This window comes from Micropterus salmoides, unplaced genomic scaffold (genome assembly GCF_014851395.1).
Source record: "Micropterus salmoides isolate LMB-PRFRI ecotype aquatic unplaced genomic scaffold, ASM1485139v1 Ms_hic_scaffold_4, whole genome shotgun sequence".
Taxonomy (NCBI): domain Eukaryota; kingdom Metazoa; phylum Chordata; class Actinopteri; order Centrarchiformes; family Centrarchidae; genus Micropterus; species Micropterus salmoides.
This window is the reverse complement of record NW_024043372.1, coordinates 36,155,615-36,180,402: the sequence shown is the minus strand read 5'-3', so window position 1 is coordinate 36,180,402 and position 24,788 is coordinate 36,155,615. Positions and strand designations below refer to the sequence as shown.

The 24,788-nt window shown below is 40.4% G+C and overlaps 1 protein-coding gene across 2 annotated transcripts in view; it reads right to left on the bottom strand.

Annotated features, from left to right (window-relative positions):
* Positions 1–13,475, bottom strand: part of cntn2 (contactin 2) — a 53,386-nt gene extending 39,911 nt beyond the window's left edge. Inside the window, exon 1 of one of the 2 annotated variants that reach the window (XM_038697472.1) lies at positions 13,164–13,475. In XM_038697472.1, the coding sequence (XP_038553400.1) occupies positions 13,164–13,367 (204 nt within the window). In that variant the 5' untranslated portion in view covers positions 13,368–13,475. Of the gene's footprint in view, positions 1–13,158 lie in introns of both variants that reach the window. The other variant, XM_038697473.1, reaches the window with a different exon arrangement.
* Positions 13,476–24,788: the final 11,313 nt, after the last annotated feature.

The following is a 24,788-nucleotide window of genomic DNA, read 5'->3' as shown; positions in this document are numbered from 1 at the left end:
TTTGTGTCATTGTCTGCTCCGCCCTTATTAGTTTCACCTGTGCCGCGTTATTCTGCCCTCACTAGTATTTTATGTGGGCATTCCCTTGTCTGACTGGAAGAATTCCAGTTGACCAAGAATTTCTTTGGTTGACTACAGCTCTAGAAAGAACTCAACAGAGTTAAATAGATTATAATATGATAATAGATTTCTGTGTTTTCACTTGGCCACCTCCCACCCCCAACGCATGACACTAAAGAGGAGATGCACTCTTGCTGAAAATGGAAAGTATCACGTTATGTTCCTTGAAAGAGATCAGACTATCTGTGCTGACATGCTGCTATGACTTTAGTGAAATGCCTGAAGAGGATAAAAATGGACCTTTAAGTCATTTTATTCCCCCCAGGAGTAAACTTGTTCCATACCTACACTCACATTACCCTTACTGTGTGGTAAAATGAGACACAACACCCATTTTTTTTGTGTCAGGATTCTAAAACTGCACTCAGAAAAGGCACTGATTATGGTGAACACCTGATCATCTTGAGTTTACAGTATATTGCAATGATTAATCATGATTTATTTTGCCATTCTAGCAGAAAACGTGACATTTTCAAATTGTGTATTTTTCCCATTTTCTACTTTATCTTTAACCCTCCCAGCTTTTCTAGTTAAACCTGAATTCTGTTTTCCGATACATCAGCCTGGCCAATATTATCTGCTGATTTTATCATATCAAGTGTATTTTGTATATTTTTATATGTGTCAGGTAATTTAGAAACAGTGTTGCTGGCAAGTGTATTGTTAACCGCAAAATGTCCTATTCAGTTCTTATCTTGGTAAAAATAACCAATTAAACTGGATAACAAATTATAAGGTATCCTTACAGAAAATGGATTAAAAGTTTGACCATGTTATGTTTTGTTAAAAAATTTATATTGATCAATATACCATTTGCAGATTTCTTCAAAGTTTAAAATGTCGTTATTGGTATCGGCCTTGAAATCCAATCCAAGTGCATCGGCTGGGCTCAAATCTGTGATATTCCATAGGTGAAACTATAACAAAGACAAAAGCTGTTTTACCTTGTGGTTGTTGGTCTGGAACATTTCATAGCTTGCAGTAACCTTTCAAGGTATACATGTAATTTACATGGTTGATGAAGTTAGCGAGACACGTATTGTGCAACACGACAAACCTGATCAACATTTCACAACCGCAGTGTAGACAGAGCATCACCAAACAGAAAATGTTTGCCTTGAATAAACTGAAGTGTAGCAGTTACCTGTGAAACTACTGTCCTATCGGAAGAGAAACATAAATCGGATTGTCTGTTGATATCCCATTAAAACTCTGAAAGTTGCAAAAACAATTGCCTGTAAAGTATTGAACAGTTATTCATCTCTACAGAGAATAAATTTACTTCTGTTCAATCAAGTTGATTGCTGTGTGAAATATAAAAGCAGTAAATATCTCTGTAATCACACAAATCAGAAAAAAATTGTCTTCCTTCAACTAGGCTGGAAGATGCAAGATCCAAGGAGGCGATCTCTAGAAGTCTTTTTAAATGGCTTTTTTGGCGAGCTGATTGGATCCCAATAAAATTGCCACAATCAAAATATGCTGTTAGAAGCCTACTCAGGGGCTTCTTTAAGTGATACAATTTGAAATGTTTTGTAAATTACTCTTAGACCAAAAACTTAAGAGTATGAAAAGTAGAACTGACACTGCCCTTATTAGTTGAGTTCCTCTTAACTCTGCCAGTTAGGAGCTAGTTTTTGACTTATGATGTTTTGCGACTATGGCCTGTGAAATTCTTGCCCACATAACGTGGTATCTTCAGTAAAATCTCACAATATTTGCAAAAAGCCAACCACTGTGTCACCTTTCTACAGCTTTTCCAGCTGAGATGAGGAAACAGAAGTTTCATCACCACTCCAGAAGTAACAGAATGTGTAGTTTTGAAGGAAAATTTTTAAATTTTCCCATTGATACAATGGATGGAGCGAGAAGAAGCGAAGTAAAGAGTATTACCCCGTGTGGTAAAATGAGACACAAGACCCCAGATGGCAGGTAGATCCCTTCTACCTTATCCAGGTTCTCATCCTCATAACGTTATTGTAAACAAGGTGTGATGTTTAAACCTACTTTCCACTTCGTATTCATCTTAAAACTGAATGTTTCATTATACTGAATAGGGGCAGGGGCAAGTAAAAATAGTCCAGTCAGTGTAAAACTCCATAAAACTGCCTTTTATTCAAAGTGGACAGTGGGGAATTCACAGGTGGTAGACTGTAAATGTAACCTCTCCCTATTCCGTGCGTAAGGACTCCTACAATGTTGGTAAAAATGTTCATCATTTTCCCGCCTCCCTCTTCAAAGTTGTTATTTACACAGAAATTGTTACACAAGTAGTTTAAAAAAGAGACTACTGTAATTTGTAGATTCCATTCAGTCCACTTATCTCATACTTCAGACTTAAACTTTCAAACTTCAAAAATTATATAATTAATTGAGAAGATTTATGAATACAAATACTCCAGCAAAGGCATACAGTATACTTGAGAATTAAAAGCAATCTGGTCTGAATCCTACAGGATAACATTACCATCTTTTCCTCATGGTTTCCGTTAGCCTGTGGGACCCCAAAGATATATGCAGCTGTCCTGAACATCTGCAATGTTGCTTTCTGGTAGTTCAATCCCCTCAGTTTTCATTCTTTTCCCTCTTTTTGATACCATCCGACATCACTTGTACAGTCTGAAAGACATTCCAGTGTCGTTGCTATACATCCTGGTAGTGTGGATCAGTGAGATGTTGATGTCTCGCTCATTCCTGGTATACATCTTTCACTTCGGAACTGGTATCCGTAGCCAGTCTTTGTGATGATCTTGTGCAACTGGCTTTGAGTTGGCTTCCAGACTTGTTTTCCACAGCGCCATTGAGTTCTTTATGAAGGCTATTAGTAGAGGTGTCCAATCAGGATTTTTTGGGTTGATCATCGATCACTGGGTCTATTTGTGGGTATATTTATCATGTAGCATTATACAGTGTACTGTATATTTATTTAATTAGTCCTAAAAACAATCAGGGCTTCACATTAACACCCGCCAACCCAACTGTTTGGTGGGTGGATTTTGGCCGTGACGGATAACACAGTCACTCCCACTGGCCACTTAGGCGTGTTGAAAAATCCAAGAGTCCAAGAGTGAAGGCTATTGTTTTGCATGCTAGTGACCGACGACACTGTAAACAAGAAGACTCTGTGGAGATTAAACTCGCGGACTGGCCTTGTCGGTCCGAGGGCTGTTTTAGTCTGCTGTTATTATTAATTATCAACTGTTATTATCAGCTTCACCAGTGGCAGCGATGATATAGCTATCCTATTTTTAATAGGAGAATCCAGATCACAGGCGTGTCTCTCTCTCCTGCAGTGCCGCTGCGCCAAATACGACATCCAGACTTTTGCAAAACAAGAATATAAAAGTTGAATCTGTCACAGGGCAGCCACAGTCGCTCAGATCTGTAGACTGTCAGCCTCCCACCTGCTTTTAACCTGATGGTATGATCTCTGTCATCACACGCGACACACATCACACAGCGTTCAGTCAGTGCGTGAGTGTGAGTGGACGAGCAGTGTGGAGACAAAATGCGCAGGAGAACGAGAGAAAGAGAAAAGGCAGAGCTGAGATGGAGAAAAGGCAGGAGGAAAGTGCCGTTAAGTGCTGTAAAATTACAGATGTCTTTATGATTAAGGGACACAGTGTTACTACTAGCAGGGCAGCCCTCATATAACATCATATCGTCATATCACAGCTACCTTTCCAGAGTTGATTCTATTTTTAATAAAAGTTATAATGCCATGTAGGAAAGCAGGACATGCATTTGTATGGGAATAATCTGGAAATAATCTGTATAATCTGTGGACGTATCTCCAGTTACTCAGAGCAACCAGAGCTTCATGATGATAAACATAAATCCTGTCAGAGCTCTGAGGAAATGAAGATGTAAAACAAACAATCCAAAGTGCCCAAAACTGATAGAGGCCTAAAGAAAAGTTTAATCCTGTTGCCTTAATTGTGGATTTTTTCTTAGACAAAATAATTAATTTCAAATGCAGATAATTTTTCTACTCTATTTACTGCTGTTAAAATAAACAGTGTTTCTGATTTTTTTTTCAATTTAGTTTTTATCTTTTCTCTAAAGAGCAATCGTGCAGGGCAACGTTGCTGTCAATGGTAATGAGTAAAGATTACTACCGTAATCCCCTTCTCCCACCACTCCGCCACCCGTCCCGCACCGCCGCTATCCGTTCAAAACATAGTCGGACTTGCCACTAGCAAGACTGCCCAGCAACATTGCTCAAAAAGTTGCCCCGTGTATCATCAGAGACTATTCATCATCAGAGATCATTTAGAGACTTAAACCATAGCAGCCTTTGCCTGGTTACTGCGAACATCTTATAGCTAAAAAACTACAAAAACTGAACAAACGGCATCTTTAACAGGGCAAAAGAGAGCAGATCAGAAAAGAAGGAAGCTTCATACTAAATGTAACCAAATATACTTATCAAACAGAGTGACTTAGGAATAAAGGCATGTCTCTCTGCACTTGATTGTTTGTTATAGACTATATAAAAGAAATGGACGTAGCCACCACACCGTCACCCATTGGTTTGTGAACTACCATTTTGAAGCCTCAAGTAGCGGTGTGCGATTTTACGATATTAGATCGTGAACGATTAAAATGTCTCCACAATCTGCCTTTTCAGAGAGATCGTTAATATTGTGTTACAGTGCCCACACTATTCTGTCAACATAGCAAATCAGCAGCCTCGCTGCCTGGGTCCTCCGCTGTCTACAAAGGCAGCACTGTAACTGTTGGACGTCATAAAATAAACATTAAAGTTCCCCATGTCCCCTGGCTGCCTCTGCCTCAACTCTCTGTGATTTACGGAGTTTGCTGAGAAACAGAAGTGTTACTTACATAACCTGTATACCAGCGAATCAGCTCTTCTAAAACTTTTTAATTATATCCTTTTAGCTACTGACTCTGGGGATTGTGTTATTCTTGTGCTTCTTGATCTGACTGCAGCATTTGACACAGTGGACTGTTACGGCTGGCTGTGCATTTCTATCTATTATGCTGAGTAGATTGTGCCAACCCACGCTGCAGATTGGCTGTGCGAAAAAGGAAGGTCCCACCTACTTCCTGGGTTCCTGGGTTCCTGTGACCCTGACGCTGACGCTGATTGGTGCAGCATGCCAATCAAGGAGCTCCAGCGAAGTCCACCATCTGTTTAAAAAGCCTGCTTGGTCTGCCAGTCGAGGCAGCTGTCACACCCGATTTGCTTGCCTCGGTGCCACATGTCTCAGAGCTTGTTGTTGTATTTAGTGTTGTTTAGACATTGTGTACGTGACTTTGTTAAAACTGTGTAAAAATAAGGAAGTGGGCCAGGGTTTAAGATCTAAAAACTGACACCATTCTTGCACCCACAGTAGTTGTCTTTTATGTTAGTTGCCACTAGGTTCAGGGGTGCTGTGCGCTTTGTGTTTTGGTTTTGGCAAAGCATTGAGGTTTTTGGTTTACTGCTTTTATTTTTGCCTGTAGTTAGATTAGTAATCCTCCTTTTGAGAACCTCCTTCTGTTATATTCCTTTGTTGATTTCCACAGCACCCATTGGCCCATTTTCTGTTGTGAGCTCTGTTAGCTTTATTTTAAATAAATATCCTTTCAATACCAAATATATCTGGTTTATGTTTATGTCCCGATACCCCTAGACACCTTGAGAACCACAATTAGATTGTTTGTTGGAAATCCTGATCTCTCATTTGGAGCGGTGGGTGGGCATCAAGGGCATAGCACTCAAATGGTTCAAGTCTTATTTAGAAGGTAGAAATTTCTGTGTCAACTGTGGAGATTCTGTGTCCTCCTCTGATCCTCTCTCTTGTGGGGTCCCACAGGGCTCAATTTTAGGCCCTCTTCTCTCTATATTTGCTCCCGCTTGGTTCCCTACTTAGCTTGGTATGTCATTCCACTGTTATGTGGACGAGTTAAATCTATGTGCCTCTTAAAAAGAATGAAACTTTTGGACCGTTACTTAAGTGTCTTGACGACATAAAGGCCTGGATTGCTCCTAACTTTTTAAGTCTTAATGAAAGTAAGACAGAACTGATGTTTTTTGGTGGCACCACTGGGACACCCCGTGTCGATCTGGGTTCCTTGAGTCAGTACATCAAGCCAACGATCACTAACCTCGGGTTTAAAATCGACTCTATCGACTTTAAGACTCTGACTTACTTTGACAGATAAGGTCAGTCGTAAAGACAAGCTTTTTTTCAGTTGTGGCCACTGGCCAAAATAAAGCCAGTTCTTTCTAGGTCGCACTTTGAGACCGTAATCCACGTCTTTGTAACAACTCGATTGGATTACTATAATGCACTGTACGTGGGGGTGAGCACATATCCCCCATTTTAGCCTCACTCCACTAGCTGAGTGTACATTATAGGATCCACTTTAAGATTATTTTATTTGCTTTTAAATGCCTAACGTCATGTGAACTATGTATTATGTGTATTTATTTTTCTGTACAGCACTTTCTGTCCACTTTGGATATTTAAAGTGCTCTATGAATACATTTTGTGTTTGATTGATTGATTGACTTATTGCTAAAGTAACTGCTAACCCTGGCTAACTAGCGGCTGTTATTTAATTAGCTCAGTTAGCCTAGTGGTCACCGCTAACTCTGCCCGGACTGGGAGCTTGGAGCACCTGGGAAGTAGGGTTGCGCAATAAATTGACTCAATATTGTTACTGCAATATCACGTTGGATAATATCATATCAAAAATGTTGCAGAAAGTACGCAATATTCCATTTCATTTGTGGACAAATGCATCCGTTTGGTTGAGTTTGATTTAGAGCTTAGTTCATTGCCCTATCGTATTAAAGTGTGAGCAAATAGGTCCACTTCACTATGGGGCTTACCACATGACAGGTGTGTGCATACTTTGATAGCGTGTGAGTGAAGAGAAAGAGAAAACAAAAAAAGCAAAGCGTGTCAGGGAAGCAAAAGAAAAGAAAGGACAGAAAAGCAAGAAGATAGTGCGGCTCAGGGAGACAACAAAACAACAGAGATCAAAGAGGAAATATATCAGAAACAAGGCCCACACACTTGTATTTTTACTTATGTTTAAGAATATCAAAATCAATATCATTATTGCAATATTCCTGATCAATATCGCAACATCACATTTTTTCAGTATTGTGTATCCCTACTGGGGAGTTTACTGTGTTTACTGCGTTACACCTCTACTCAAGCACTGAAGGTTTTTAGGCCGGGATAATGTCGAGCGGTGCCAGATTGGGCACCAGAACCAGAGCTGAGCTAGCGGGCAAAGAAACCGCATTCAGCAGCCTCCCAGTGAACACGGCATGAACGAGACTAAACACAGAGACCAATAGGGAATGTAGTACAGAGGTGCTTCACAGAGTTTCTTGATGAAGAGATACGTTTACTTTTGCATCTTTATCGGTGGCTAGTTAGCTCGGTTAGCCGTACTGCTAGCTGTCCTATTAGCTGAGTCAGAGCCGGGTTGCAAAGAGCGAAACCCGCCAAGAAAACCCCCTTGCTCGGCCCTGTATTCAAAATGAATCAGTTCTTTGTTGTTTGAATGAATGATTACGCTACAATGTATACGATTAATAAAGTAGTGTTATTTTTCTGTTTTAAACCAACAAACCAATAACTTGCAAAATAGTCTTAAAAACCAACATGAAAATGAATTGTGATAACATCGTAAATTGGGATCTTGCCTGAAATAAATTGTGATATGATATTTTGCCAAATCAACCGCCCCTAGCCTCAAGTTTGTGTCAATGTTAGAATAGTCAATATCGACTGCTTTAGGCAAAGGCTGCACTAAAGCAACACACACTGGAGATACTCAGTTTTAAATGACACGGATCGGGACCTCCCAAGCTTCAAATTTAAAAAAAAAGATTTACTTTAATAAACATTTTTGTTTATTATAGTAAATTGTCAGAAATTAACAGAAATGAAGAGCGTCTGTATTTTTGACGGTATCGAAAGTCACGCTGTTGGGATGTCTATACTTATATACCTGATATGCCATAATACCTTGATAGAGTCCTACAACACACCACACTCCATCTGTCTAGCAATGAACACTGTGATTTAAAAATAAAACAAGTTTTTATTTTTAAATCACCTGCGTTGCTGCAGTATTTAAACTGACTTGATAGACATGCCCTGAAGGTAATGATATATATAGCTACGTCTGAAAAAGACACTGTCAAACTACAAAAAGGAGTTTGCTTGGCAATGTTGTTGAGTAGCACCCAGCAGCTAGCTTGCTCCGACCATAAAGCTGCTGTTAGTGGCACGCTGTGCAGTGAGGTGACAGATACAGACACTCTTACTCTGCAATGTGGCACCAGATTACTTCATTGATGAAAAATGCAAAAATACCGCATACTGTTGAGCCCCAACATATTGCCACGGTGGAAATTACTTCACCGCGTGGACCCTGCTGGCAGTTAGAAAGAATATAGATTCAAGGCACTTCCATATTGGCTTCACTTTTCTAACCCGCTTGGTGTGTGTGTGGTTGAAAAAAACATTAGCAAGAAATGATAGAAATAAAGCAAAAGCAGGAAATGAGGCTTTTAAGCAATCAGCCAATCACATATAAATGAAAAAAAAAAAACTGAGTTCAAAGTACATTATAATAATCACACTCCACCCTGACTGAGGGGTTTTAAGGAGGTTATTTAAAGGTTATTTTGTGACAAAACAGAGGTTTTTAGATATGTTCACTTTTTGTCAATTAATGTCCTCTGATTCTCTGGTCTGGAAGATAACAGAATTTATTGGATAACCGACACGGTGAATCTCTTACCGACCTAAATTTAGGGTGACTTATTTTTATCTTGACTGGGGGAAAATGCATGACCCTCCCTCCACCACAAATAACCATATTTTTTATTTATTATATTTGCACCAAATTAGTTAGTATTGGAGAAAATACAAAATAAAGGCTGACATTTTCTAACAATTACGTTTAATAACAAATAGTGATTCTTAAACATGGCCCTCTGACCCCCTTCGCTCATTAGGAAAAAAAGCAAACTACCAGCACAACTTACTCTCTCCTCTCCTATAGCACTGCAAAAGTAGCTATGATAATTCCAGCTCTGAATCAAAACTAAGACGCTAACTCAGTCCAGTTAATGAAATGAGAAAACAGCAGAGCTAATTTCTTAAGCAAAACGCAAATTCTCCTTACAAATAATCACATCATGACACACGCTTTGTGTGCACCTCAGCAAAATATGGGTTCATGACAGCCGCACGATACCAACTAAATTAAACAAGCCTACACAACACAGTGCGCACACAGACTGTAGTAGCAACATGTGCATATAAATAACTGTTTTCCTAAATTAACGTTGATTTCACAACAGTGGCAGCAGAATAATATCAGTTGACTTTGTTTAAATATTTTTTTTTAGAATATAACCGTTCCCCTCATGGTGTGTGTGTGTTCACGTTCACTGTGACCACGCAGGCCTCAGTGCACTCTGGGTATGACAGCCACTGAGAACAGCAGTGAAAGATAAACATGGAATTTGAGGAGCAGGTAGGACTTGCCCACAGTGTGAGTCTTTGTGTCCTCTGCCATGCAGACATAAGACAATTAAAAAATAACAACAACACCAAAACTATATTAGACAAAATGACGTAATTTGCTTATACAGTACACTGTGCTGTAAAGGTAACAACCTGTATATCAGGTGATGCATTTGATTAACGCTGAATATTTTACATTAAAGACATTTTGTTCCTGATTTCTACATTTAATTTTTGTGACTAAACTCCATGCAGCTGTTATTAAGTTATTATGAAATATTTGCATCTGAAGTTATAGTAAGTCACTTAGCGCTTTGAAAAACACACCAGCAGACAACATAAAGCTGTTCTTGTGCCTTGTGTTTTAGGGAGAATGTATGAATGCCATCTCTGTACTATATATATAAAAAAAAAAGCTGTGGAATCTCACTGTGGAATGTCTAGTTTCAGAAGATGCCGTTCCCCTTGCAGATGTGCTCCTTAATCAGCTATCAGGGTGATTTCTCTGAGCAAAGCAAAGCATTCTCCTTCCTGTCAGCTCCATATCTCCACATCTATCTGAGCAGCACAGAGGTTCAGCAGTCATGACCGGGTGCTGTGGCTCATATCTTCTTGAGATGGAGGGATTGCCCTCTCTGGTCATACCCCTTATTAGAGCACAAAGAGCTGTTGAGCAGGCTGGACACACTGACATGAAAATCCACTCCAGCTCAAAGCATGTCATGTGAACCATAAATGGAGTCTGGTCCATTCAACTGGTGGATCGATAGAAGCCTTGATATGGAGACATGAGGCAGCAGAGTCGCAGACAGCATAGATGGAAGGGTGAGGGACATGGGGAATAAAATACAGAAAAAGCAGATAGCACTCTTACAGAAGCTGACAGCTCCTGTGGTTGCTCATATTTATTTTTAAAGCCTGTTATCTCAAGCTCATGACTTAACTATCTGGGTTAATATAACGGGCTACTGTTTCATGAGCATAACTTCATTGCGTCGTCATCTCTAAATAACAGTTACATGGACCGATACATTGACATAGACAATATTATTAGCCAATTGCAGCTTATTACAGATATTTCAGGATTATGCCAGAAGAGGTTTCATCATGGTCATTCCTCTCAGCCTTGAGAGAAAGAGGCGTCCCAGAAGATGAACAGAACAAAAGTCAGCTGCGCTTCAGAGGAGGATGTCTGTCTGCATGTTACCATTAAAGCCACCATTTGGTACAATGAAATAATGCTGCTCTGACAACAATATAATCTAATTATGATTTCAGGACAATGGGCCTACAAAATGATTGGCAACCACGACTGCTTTCAGCTTCAGTGCACTGCTGAAATCATTAGCAACCACCCGATTCCAGTCGCTGTAACTTAAGCTTAGCGTGATGGGCATCTCTGCGGTCTTCGCAGTTATTTACCTCCTCTGTTTCATACCAGTTGCTTACACATGAATAAGTGACTTATGAGCACCAGCCTAACACCAGACTACATTTTGTTATTCTGTATACTAGCAAACACCTGCTGACTATGTGAAGGCAATAAAGGTCTTTATATTTGCTGAGGTCATTTTCCCCCAACACAGCAATGAACACTGTGATTTAAAAATAAAACAAGGTTTTTTTTTCTCAAAATAGACCTGGGTCCTTATTTATAAAACTGTATGAAGAAAAGGCTCCTAACTGCAGGTCTGCTGAAACTCAGCTGTCAGTTTCTTTTAAATCAAGACTGAAGACCTTTCTTTTTACCACTGCCTTTAATTAAATCAAATGTACGGCTGTAGATCAATATCGTACACTGCACTGTGACTTTTACTGTGCTGTTTTTTAATGCACAAAAATTAGCACATGTATGCTTTCCATTCTCTACACACAGTGCTAGTCCTGGCTTGTGAAGTTGTTCCAGTCCTGGCTGACAGCGGAGTACTCTCACACTAAAGGAACCTGGAGCATTTTCCAGCATTTAGGATGACCGATTAAAAAACTGAACAGTAGCTTCCACATCATTTTTATTTATACTAATAATAGAATATATAAGATATTTTTAAGTAGATATTGTGAAGACACAATAGAGCAGTATTTGAAAAAAAATGCGCTATGAAATTATTATATTATTTTTATGGCCTACTAAAAGTGTGTAGTACAGCGCACTAAAAGTAGAAGGAAAAGGGTGTAACTGTATGTAACTGTAAATGGGTGTACAGTGCACAACAATACCACACCATCAATGCCGACACATCATGTGATTACTGAAGAAGACGCGACAACCCAATCCTTTAACACAAACCTTTCCATGTCTCAGAACCCCAGACAGATTCATTTAAGACCCCATTTGGTCATAAAGGTTCACAGGAGTGGAAATGTATTTGTACAGCACTGAATATAACTGTCTGCTCCCTACAGTGGGTAACAATAGTTCAGAACCTGAACCTTGTGATGCCAAGAGTCACTGATGGGGTGGGAGGTAGGCAATTATTATAGTGCTAATTATTACAGTGTTATATCAGCACAGATATGAAGTACATGGGAAACAACTCTTGTGTGTAATTACAACCACACTATAATTTCAAAAAGCATTTCTCATGCTGTGACATGCATCATTCATGAAATAACTATCAAGTTGTTTTCACATGTACGGAGGCATACCAACAGATACTGAATTACCAACTCTTTCTCTAATTTGTAGCCTTTATATGGAATGACATTATAGTGAAATAAATGATTTGTAATTTTGCTGTCCAGGTCTCCTACACACACCTTAATAAACCTCCCATGGGCCCCATTTTTGGAAAGCACTGCTCAGACTGGTTCAGTTCCCCAAATGAGCACAAACCGTAATTATAAAGCTGAGCCACCCACTGTGTGCTCTGCCAGTCTGAGTACAACACGGTCTCCTGACGTGCTCCCAGCGTGCACGCAGTTTATGCCTGGATGTCAAACCAAAACTGGTAGGAAAAAAGGGAATTCGCGTTGATTAACAGCGAAACGTAGATTAGGCCTACACATGTAGAATTTAACAGTATTTAAGCCAAGCTGGAAACAGTTAATTTAGTGTTCGACATGTTCAGCAAGCAGCACCTATTTCAATAAAATGTCAGTTCATTCACTAACATTACGCACGTGCACATATGAGGGCATTAAAGACGTTCACAGTCGAAATATAACCAAATGAAACGCTGCTTATTTAAGCCGACGAAGACAGGCTGCACTGATGTGAAGTTTGGCGTAACGTTCGCAACCTTACGTGGGATAAAAAAAACAACAATAAAAAACACGTTTTGTAACGTTAACTGTTGTTGGGTTTCTCCCTGTCTTGCAGAGGGACACTTGTGCTATTGCGTCAAAAACAGTAATACGCGGGATACCCGTCCGTACTGAAGACTATTGGCCCGGTGAAATTGACAAGAACAGCTTTCAACAACATCGCACAAAAACTGGGGTCTGCCATTAACGTTATATTTTCCATGCGCTTATTATGAGAAAAAGAGAGGGCGAAATGTTTAACTGTGCGAGAGGTGGGTTTGTTTACCTTACCGAGATGCGGACAGTCCTCTTCCCGGGCGGATGATGCGTAGAAAGCGAGGTGATGCTGCACGCTACGTCCGTGAAAACAACACAGTGTTTCAGATGATAGAAGCGCTCGTCTCCCCTCCTTATCTCTCTGTCTTGTCTTTCTTCTCTGGATGCCCTGTCTTCTCTTCTCCTCCTCTCCGCTAGGAAATTATAGCCGGGCCGCATTCAGCGATGGTGCGCTTCTCTCTCTCTCCCTCCCTCTCTGTCGCTCTAATTTTCACTCTGCTCTGCATCCCTGCTTTCTTTCGAGCACCTTCTGGTTTCCTTTCACCAGTGTCAAGCCCGCGAAAAACAGCAAAAGTACTTCCGGCGTCCATTGCATAGTAAACCTCTCCACGTCCGGCTAGAATCACTATAATTTTAGCATTTTTAAAGATACATTAGGGTCAATTTTTTATGTGGTGCCTTTTGCGTCCCCAGTCCAAATCATCTTGTATTTTGTTTAAATTTAAACAAATACTAGTTCCATTTGGTTTTTCATGTTCATTTTTATGATTACAATGAGATTGGCTTCTAAGTTGTTGTTTTTGTGCATTTTAAAAGCTTTGGTTTAAGAGGTAGGCTACTATGGGATTTAGCAATGTCCCCAGTGTTAATCATTGAACTTAGATTAAAAAAAATAACTTATAAAAATGTGTATTTGCAAACATTTTATTATTATTTAGTTTTCCTAGTCAAAATCAATTTCATCAAATGTTGTTTTTATCAAAATTGTTCACTTCTGTACAAAAAAATAAGGTTTTATATTTGTCACCAACGACCATGTCCACCCTGCTGAGTTGCACTGCTCCTTTAAGTGGAAAAGCTTTTTTTTTAACTGACATCACTCTCATTAGGTGATCTGGTGGCACCACACCAGTGGAGGGAAATTTAGCTGTGTGAATTTCTAGCTCAACTATCGGATTTTGACATTTTCATAAGTTAGTTTAATGTGCTTGAACATAATGTGTCCATCCTGTTAGGCCTAAGTTTTGAGGAGATCAGTCAAATAAAATAATTTCAACAACTGTTTGTGAAAAATTAGAGGGAGGTCCTGCGAGCCGTTATGCTAACACAGGCAGGAAAAGTTTAACTTTAGCTCAAAATGTCCACCCTGTTAGTTTTTCAACAGGGTAGACATTAATTGGGTGGTCATTTGTCCACCCTGTTATGCTACTGCACCCTGTTAGACCTCTGTCTACCCTGTAATCTTGGTATTTTTTTTATTACCACCAGGTGTTTCCCCTCGGCCAGTGGAGTAAATGTAGGCTACTGATGGGGTGCCCATGAATAACTTTGCAGCAGTGTATTTCAGTAACGTATTCTGTCTGCTTTAATCAAAGACTGTATATTGACAGCACTATTTAGTTGTTTTTAGCTTGTTGGTTTATCTTGCCAATTGCCAAAGCAATGTGAAAAACAAGTAGGCCTCCAATGTTTTACAATAATTAAAATAAATAAAATATTTGTTTCTTCTCATAGTTTTGTCAGAACGATCTTACCACAGTGTGGGCCTACAGTTCTTCACACATCTGCTGTGATAGTTCATTTTTATAATAAATATTAAAATGGACGTTTTGGTGTCTATGAACACCATAATCAATCAATCGTACAATTTTTGTCTTCATGTGCATATAGTTTTTTTCAGTATTATATGAGCTTGGGCGCCTCTTTACTATAAACCAAAGAAGGTTATAGAATAAAGCCTCGGCACAGAGCGTCAATCCCAGACCTTTATTTTGAAGGAGAAGCTTCCGGTGGTTTTCTCGCTTCCCCGGCAAGCTTGATCCAACTTGTTTTAAATGGAACGGCTGCAGATTGCATCTCCTTTTGTTGTGTGCGCTCGGCTGCCTGAAAGTGAAGCACAGAGGCGCCAGGTGCGTCTCCCTGCCTCCTCCACACCCCTGCTCCCCGGGGACCCGTGAGGAGAAAGAGAGCCCTCCAATTAAACACTGCAAGGAGACAGATTGGGATCAGACTCAGCTTTATTGTCCAAGCATGTGCACACACAAGCAATTTGACTCCGGTTTTTCGTTGCTGTCAATGTTAGTTCCAATAGAGCAGAACAATGATAGGTAAAATTTAAATTATATATTATATACATAACCTAACTACTAGGTGAAAAAAAACAAGTGTTTAAAAAGCAACAATGACCAACAGTATACAATAAGGCTAAATTATGTGTTTTATATTTAAAAAAAAAAACAATGAAAGGAAATACATGAAGTGGCTGGTTACATACGGTTATAAACACTATACATGTCTATAGCCATGCAGGGTTTTTATTTGACATTGATGGATGATGAAAATAGTGTGTATTTTAAACTGTAAATATAACTTCTAATTTGTAGGTAAGTGGCTGTTTTATTGTGACAGGGTTATTGACACTGTATGATTGAAATTGTTCTTGTGTCTGGTTGTTTTGGCATCCAGTGCTCTGTAGCGCCTACCACAGCGGAGATGAACAGTTTGTGTCCATTGTGTTATGGGTCTGTGTTATGGGTCGGCAGTGATGTCCGCGGCCTGTTTCCTGACTCTGGACATGTATAAGTTCTGAATGAGGGCGGTTTGGCATGAAGGATTTTTCTGTAGCCTTGGCTCTTTGTTGTAGTGTGTTCCTGTCCTGTTTGGTGGCTGATCCAAACCACACAGTGATGGATGTACGGAGAAAAGCCGGGATGATTGCAGTGTAGAACCGATTCAGATGTCATCTGGAAACCTCAGGTGTTTAACAGACAGACGTCCTGAGGTGCAGTTGTTTGTGTAGTAAAGGAAGAGGACTGTCCAGGTGATTTGTGGAATTAAGTTTGTGATCCACTGACAGGTGGGGGCTAGGACAATGAGCTTGGTCCGTTTAGAGCGGAGGATTTCTGGGACAACTGTGTTGAATTCCAAGTTTAAGTGCACAAACAAGATCCTTGCATATGTACCCTGAGGTGTTGAGGTGCTGCAGGATGTATTGAGTCTTATGGCGACTGCATCCTCTACTGACCTGTTTGCCTGGTAGGCAAACTGCAGGACGCCCAAAGATTATTTTTATATTATATTCATGCACTAAATAAGACATAACAATACACAGCCCTGTTGTCCTTGTGAAGAATTGTGTATTAGTTAATATTAAAAGGGGAGAATGTAGAATAACAAACGTTTGACCATGTTTGGGTGCAACACTGACACTGTTATTATGAACCCCTTTATCATTGCAACTGTGATCATTCACAGGAGAGAAAACCATAAAACAAACAGTTGTAAAAGTGACAGCATGGGAGTGGAATCTTGTCAGAATGCATTACTGAGTGAGTAATGAGCACTGATCCAGTTTTATAATTCCATGTTTCACCCACAGGGTCATCAGAGCAGAACAGGCAACATGCAAAGTGCCACAAATTAAACAGACAGGGTCATATTATGACAACACACAGCAACAGACAGCATGCAGAGACAGCATGATCGGGTCCTGGCTAATTGGTAATTAGTCAAGTTACACTGCCTCAAGGAAGACTGGTATGTGCTTAATTAATCAGCAATAATTCACACTGTTGTTTTGCTTGCTGAATAATTAGCCTGCATGCAACTTCCTGCATCCAGACCACTCAAGGAGTCACACAATGTTTCTTTTGCTGATGTAATCCTTTGGTGCAAAAATATTTTTTCTTCAATCAAGCTGATTTTAAAACACACACATTGAAACGTAAGTTGTAGCCCCTTCATGCTAAACACATATATAACACACAAATATTGTATAAAAAAAACCAATACATACTATTATTTACATATATACATGTGACTTATACACACAAAATGTAATAATTCTCTGAGGCATTTTTTACTTGCATCTGGGGGAATGTAAACAGCAGCAACAAGATACTGTTGAGAATATTGTCCATCAACTTTGAACACGTTTAAACATCAAACATGGAGTCCCTAACAACCATTTCCAAATTCAGCGTTGTAGACTCATCCAGACCATGCTCTGCTTTGCTCACAGAGAATATACTCAATATGATTATAAAGCACAAAAGGTCAAGTCAGTTTTAATAAAAAAAAAATTCTTTCAAATTAGACTGTGACAGTTACATTCCTACTTTTACCTTTCAATTCAATCTTTAGGGCTGCATTGATCAAAGTATTGGTCAAATTGTGTACAGAACTGAAATACTGTATATATGGATGTGTCAGCTGGAAGGATGATAATAATAGTAATGTAAACAGAGACTCACATGCGTAGCTTTTTATATTGTGATCATCTTTGCAGCTGCATCCTATTACTTGTGATGTGCTGCTGACCAGTGTTTAAGTCCATTTTCTTGAGGTTGCTAGAGGGGATCTTGTGGGTGTTATTAATCTTTATTGATATTTAAGGGAAACACAAAATTCAGATGGCAAGTGACAATTTAAAATGTAAATTAAGTTTCATAAACTAGATTCGGGAACCAAGACCACGCCTTGAACTCACCTAATTTCCACACACCAAGTATTTAAGCACACCCGTTCCATACACCTCCCCTTGACTCAGCTTTCTCATGAGTGTGACAAACAACCTAATCACCTAACTTCATCAATGGAATCTGAACTCGTCCTAAATCCTTCAGCAACATGTTCGACGAGCATCCGACATCAGAGAAATCGGAGTCTTCTTCTTCCCCCGACCAACCTCATCTGAAACGTCGGCTGCGTTCAGCAATCCACAATCCCCAGCGTTCTCCGCCAGCCATCTCCGACAATTTCGACACTGTCGGGCCTTCGCCTGCCAGCAGCACCAGGGGGAGATACAGGCTTCGCCGCTCCGAGCACACAGCATCGACCAGTCACCGTTTGCCGGCCCGCTCAAGGTCCATGCGCTCGAGATAATCGGAAAGACATCTCCTTCCATCACTCTGACAGTACGGTACAAGGAATCGCTACAACATGCATCCCCCCGCAGCCACCCCATATCCCAAATGCATCCGATGTGATTGTTCCCTCCTCTAACGCACTCCTTTTCTCCTCAGCTCCAGCCACAGCCACTACTACCGGTCTTCAACAACACCTCCCATGCACCTCGTGGGCCCAGCCAGACCATCCCCAGTGTCACCCTCACTCAGGCAACAGATTCTAGCCGGTAACCACATTGACCTCGCCTCCCTCATCACTCCATCTTTACATAACCCGCTTATTCCTAGGGAACTACAAACCGCTTTCGGCCCTATAGAACTTAAGCAACCAAAAAGAGCTTACGCCAGCAGAATTTGCTTTCTCTTTTTCCCTGTACCGCGACACCATTTGTTCAGTCTTTCCCGACCGCAGGTCAGAGCTGGACGATTACTTGTCCCTGATTTTAGACTTAGCCTTGCGGTTCGGTGGAAATGGTTTCTACACCTACCACATCCTCTTTTCATCCCTAGCTGCTGGACGCGTGCAGCAGTTTAATCAAGCGACATACTGGGGCACCCTAGACCCCAAGCTTTACTGCCACGTCTTTGCAGCATGACCCTCCCTGAACTGCAACCTTTGTGGTGCGCCATCACATCTGTCCTTGCACCCTCGCCGTCCCTCTGCCTCATGCCCCATCCCCCAACCCTTCGTTCAACCATCAGCCCCTCAAAGCCCCCCCACCGTCAGTCACCCCCAAACCAGCCTGCACGCAGCCCACCACCCGTGGCACTCTCCCTCAAGGCGTAGATAGGAAAGGCAGACCAGTCCTTTTCCAGGCAGGGAGGATGGTGTGCAACAATTTCTATGACCTAGGCTGGTCTGTTTCTAGTTGCAGATTTTTGCACTAATGCTGTTTCTGCGGCGAGACCCACGCCAGAACAATCTTGCCCCACAACCCAACCCAGCACAGCAAGTGTGAGTATCTCAACACCCCCGTTCAAATCCATGCACTGGCCACAGCCTTAAAGAATCACCCAGATCGTCAGTTCGTACTACCTTATACAGGGCTTCACTCATGGAATAGCTTCAAAGCTTTTTATGCCTCCCACGGCATCCTGTTCCCTTCTCTCAACGTCATGACCATCACAATCTTCATCACTTTCCGCTCATTCAGATCTCACACACGATCCCACACACATTAACTTCAGCACCTCTGGTAAAGTGAACCTCAGATTTTAGATGTTTAGTTTGCAAAATTCTACCAGCTAGCAGGCGCATGCACACATAGACATCAAACAGGGTTTGAGCACCTGCCCTTTTTCTTCCTTGAGAGAAAGTGGGGGGTGCTTTTTCAAAAAAAAAAAATGAATATACATATATTCTTGTTTGTGCACAGCTTCCCTGTCGAACAAATATATTTATTGAATAGAAAATCACCAGCTTTGTGTCGCGTCCTGCCCGCTAGACTGTAACGCAGTACAATCAAGCTCATTAAAATCTCCCCAGTGCCCCTAACGGCTTTTTAGGAGCAATAAGCAAGATACTAATGAACTCAAAAAAAGATACAATGATGAGATCTCCATCCCAAACCATAATCTTTTTCTAACCATGTAGTTTTGGTGCCTAAACCTAACCAAGCTGCAGAAGTTTCTCGATGTTAGACTCCAAAATAAAATATGTGGCTAACTTGACGATGCATATTTATTATTGGTAACTTGACCACTGAGCCCTGCACATGCAAAACTGATGCTGGAGGCGTACGTAGAGCATTATAGTGAAGGGCCACTGACCAAGCTGCCATATTTGATGAACATGTTGCCCAGGTTCCACTGCACTTAATCCAATCCTGACACTATCTTTTCAAATGCCGATGAGTGTATTTCTGCTATAGGCATAATTCAGTAACAAAGGTGGGGGGAAAAATTGTTTGAAAGAGCTAATGGCCACCGCATCTGCACACAATGGTAACTGTGCTAATATCTTATTTGTTTGGCGTATTTAGTCCTCTTCACATCAGCAACAACATTAATGATGGCTTGATTCAATTAAATTGTCCCAGTTAGACAGAGACAGTGTGAAAGTGGGCCAGCATGCACGATACCAGGACCCTGAAATTGAAGCAGCTGCATGGAATTCCACCATCATTCATTTTATTATTTAACATCTGCTTTCCCTACTGTGATTTGTGAAAATGTCTTCTGTGGGAGGAAGCTGATTGAAAAGTTTTTATATAAAGCTACTCCATAATATAAAGGTCCATCAAAATTAAAGAGGTCATATTATGCTTTTTGGCTTTTCCCTCTCCTTTATTGAGTTATATACATTTTTGTGCATGTATTAGGTTTACAAAGTTAAAAAGCTCCAAGTCCACCCCAAAGAGAGTTTGCGTCTCCCACAGAAAACACTGCTCTGAACTGCCGGACAGCTCGTTTGTAGTCCAGCCTCTTCCCTAACGCTCGCCAAGCGGCTAGTCCGACAAGCCCTCAAAAGCACTGGTGAAAAACACTCCGAGCTGCAGCACACGGTGACAAGACGTCCGCCTGCTGCATTCCCCGTTCCTTCCAAACACTAGCTACCCTCCAGGCAGTCAAATGACAAAGTTGTTACTGTGATGTAGAGACAGAGCTCAGTTCAAACTTTAAAGATGAAACATACATTTGTTATAAAATAATAACCTCACCACTCAAACTCTTGCTCCAGTCCATGTTGCTAAGTTGGTAAGGGGAACATGTACAGCTGAACCGAAGCCGTGTTTACCAGCTTCACACGGCCCGTCCTACTCTGCTTCTGATTGGCTAGTAGTGGTAGTAGGAGGAACTGCGTATGTGCAACTCCCAACAAAGATCTTGTAGAGGCAAGATGTATCACTACATAGCTAAAATGAAGCGTTCAAAACACAGGGTGAAAAGAGGAGCTGCAGCAATGTGCAGTTTGAGAAATATATGGTGTTTTTGAAAATGAAACCTGTCATGGGGCTGCCCCATGCCTTCATTTAAACCAGTGGTAGCATTGGTCTTTGCTAAGCTAACTTTAGCGTGAGCATTAGCATTACCTTTAGCATCAATGGACACATGGCTTGTCATTTTAGTTAAGTACTAATCGAAAGAATAGTAATCATGATTAGATAAACACAACACATACAAGTCATTTATCTCAGGTTATTGGATTTACCCAAGGTCATCAAAATGTTTGCATATTTCATTCACCTGTTCTCATCTTCAAGCAGGGATCTGGGCCAAAGTGGCAAAATGATTTATAGGGGGGGAGGACCTGGAATGGTCCAAGTGTAAGCCAGTACAGAGGGGTGTACTGGCTTACCTAAAGTTTTCTGTTTTGAGAAACTTGTTCAGCATGTAACATTTAGTTTCTGGTTTTATAGTTGATATATTGTCTATTGATGCAGCCAGAAATGTTGAGGTAGCATGATGTTGTGTGATTGATTTCCAATTAACTTTGGTTTGTCTAGTAGGAGGGGCTTCCTGTATAAAGGAAGGAGGCAGAGGCTCCTCTGGCAGAACAGCTTTGGCCTGGAAGGACACTTGTGCTAGTTGGGGCATAATATAGTGTTTTTTGTTGTTCAATATCAATTTGTAATGATAATTTGAATAGTGCACTACTGCACTTTCCACGTGTCTGGTGAAGAAATAAATTAGAGCACCAGTTGAAGAACTCCTGAATCCATGTCTCCTCCTTCCACCATGGGGCTAAACAATACCAAACCATGTAAACCTGTTCTGGTAAACCCCTAAATAAGATTTTGAACCTGAAAATGAGCATAATATGACCTCTTTAAATATGGTGAACTCTTCTCCAACATACCACGCTTCATTTGCCAGATGTTTCACTCTGTCAGACATTTTATATATATGAGTAGCTGAAGTTCTTCCAGTTTGTTGCACAGTGAGCACCTGTTGGATAGAAATATTCCTGGTAGCGCAATGTGACCTGGCGGATAATTCCAATAATTCCACTGATGACGCAAGAAAAGCAGGAAAATAAATCTACTGGTGTTGTTTCTCTGATGTTCATATGCTCTTCTGTGGAGAAAGCGCTATCACAGCCGAGTCTCCAAAACAATGTGCACCACACACCGAGGCAGCCATCTCTCGAATGCTAGGTCTATGACATTAAATATAATGTAAGATAACACTAAAGACATTCCCATCAGCCTCAGCTGTACTTTGTGTTTAGTGCTAACAAGAAAATGTTAAGAATGTTAATAATCTAAATTATGAAGATGGTAGACCTGCTAACTAATGCTGATGTTATTGATTTTTCTCTCTTTTTTGGTCTTTCTATATTGTAGTTATGTTTGTAATGTACTAGGTCTTTTGCTTGAGACCCATCATCAAGTATTGCTTTCCAGTTTGCTTTGTAATATTGCTTTATTTAAAAAAAAAAAAAGAAATTAAACAATAGTTGAGCATGGTAAAGAGCATAGGCTACTTACACTGATATTAAGTTAAACAGTAGTTACATATTTTAAAAATGTTTTTTAATGTTATATTAAGCTTTTCCAATATGCACATATCTATATGGAAGAATGATTTATGCTAAGTGGGATGTCAGTTTTTTCTGTCATGTCAACAAATGCTTGCTGTCTGTACCAGCTTTTTATAGTCACAGGCAATTGAGTTAAACGAGGTACAGGATGACATCAAATACCCTGAGTGGTTGCCATGGAAGAATTTCAAATACATTTTTTTGGGCCATGTCCCAGGAGCTTTTATTTGCCCGCTCTTGATTTTATCCTTTTACACACGTATTTGATGTGAGTGCCATCTTTTCTCTGAACCACTCCCATCTGAGCTTCTTTAAATGATTATTCAGATCTCAACATCCAAAACACAAACGGAAACCAGTAAGTTAAACACACACACACCTCTACTCATCTGCTTTTTATCACAACTCCCATAATCCTTTCTTGCTGCTTTCACAGGCCACTTCCAGACTTTGACTTCATAGCACTGTTTGCTGGACTCCAGACCTCCCATCTCTCAGTGTCTAGGCCAGTGTTTGGCAAAAGGCGGCCCGTGGGCCAAAGCTGGCCCGCCAGCAATAATAAATGGCAGGTGGCCAGAATACTTTGATTGAAGCAAAAAAACACATACAAAAGAACATTATAGTGGCTGGTGCTAAAACAGACCTCAGTCATGACAGCAAAAGTTACTCACATAATCACTTCCTCTTAAGTGATTGTGCCTACAAAATAATAGCGCAAGAACATCTTTGCAGTAGTACTTTAAGCCGTGTTTAATTGAGATCCTTTACTTTGAAAAGAAAAGAGTCTCTGGCTTGCTTGACACACATCTGAAAAAGGCATCGAGAAATCAGATTCACCTGAATGAGAAGGCAGGGATTTCCTCTGCCTGGAGATACTGGGGAAATGAAAATAAGCTCCACAAGTTGATGTGGACCAATCGCCGGGAGGCACACACTCCTTCACATGCTTAATTGTGAACATGTAAAACGATCTCTTCATATTCAATTTGGTAAAATAATACCAGCTGCAACTGAACACACAACCCTTCAAACTGGAGTCCTTTGCACTGCTGACTGAGCTAACAGCTAACAGTAAATTAGGAATTATAAATGATAAATTGACTATGTTCTGGCCCGCCATCTAATGACTCGAAAAAAATTTTGAATTTTGCAAAAGACTTATATGTCTAGTCTCCGCAGTGTAGCTTTTATGTGACTTTTTTCCATCATATTTTTTCTTTGCTTGAAAGCAGGCAGTGAGGATGGAAGCTCACCTGGCTCCTTCTTCCTGCAGTCAGACACACCTGAGAGAGCAGCTGAGGCCAGCCTTTGTTTGGTAGGCTTTATTTTTAGGTTTCATTTTTAAAAATATGTTTTAAAACCCAATGTTAATAATGCATGTCTAGATCTAGAGCCATGAATCATTTTTAGCTGGGGGAGGGGAAAGTGCCTCCAAGTCAAGCAAGGTATGATATTTGTTAAATTGCTCATGTTTTGTGGAATGTTTCTTTTAAAATTTTCTTTTTTCTGTACTAATGTGTTGCTGTTTTTCTTTTATGTTTTAAATAGACGTTATTAGGAGAGCCAACCACTGTTTTTCCCACCTATGGTAGATTTATTGCGCTCCCCCTAGGTCATTGAATGGGTCATATCTTGTGTTTCTGGCTGTATTAAAGGGGGAAACTGGAGGGTAGAATGTGTAGTTTGGGGCAACTTTGTGTGCTGTATGCAGTTAAATTTAGTGTAATTTAATGGTATGATTTAATTTGGTTTGAGTGTGTGGTTTATTTTTTAATTTGCCTACCGGTTTGGTTATAATTGATTTTTGTGCTCAACTCTACAGCAGTTTCCCTGTTAATGCAGTCCAGTCCTGAATTGTGTGTTCTGTTTTTGTTTTGTTTTGATGCAATATAAATACAATTTTACATTTCTATACTTGTATAGCAGCCTCTGGTTCCAGTTTATTCTGGCACTTGTGTATTAAGTAGCGTTTAGGATACACAAGAAACAAACAGAAAACACACAAAATTAAGAAGTCACTAATGCTGAGAACTAGAGGTGGGACTAGATTACAACCGTGATGAGATTTTCAGGTTAAAAGCTGTCTTGAGAGACTCACGCAGTTAACATATTTAACATGCCACGCTGTCACGCCACACATCAGTTTTCTCAAAACATAACTGATAACGTCCACCTGCAGAGTGAATCAACTCCACCCAGACATGTCACTCAGGAGCTATTAAAGTCAGGGAGTTTAACTGAATTAAAATG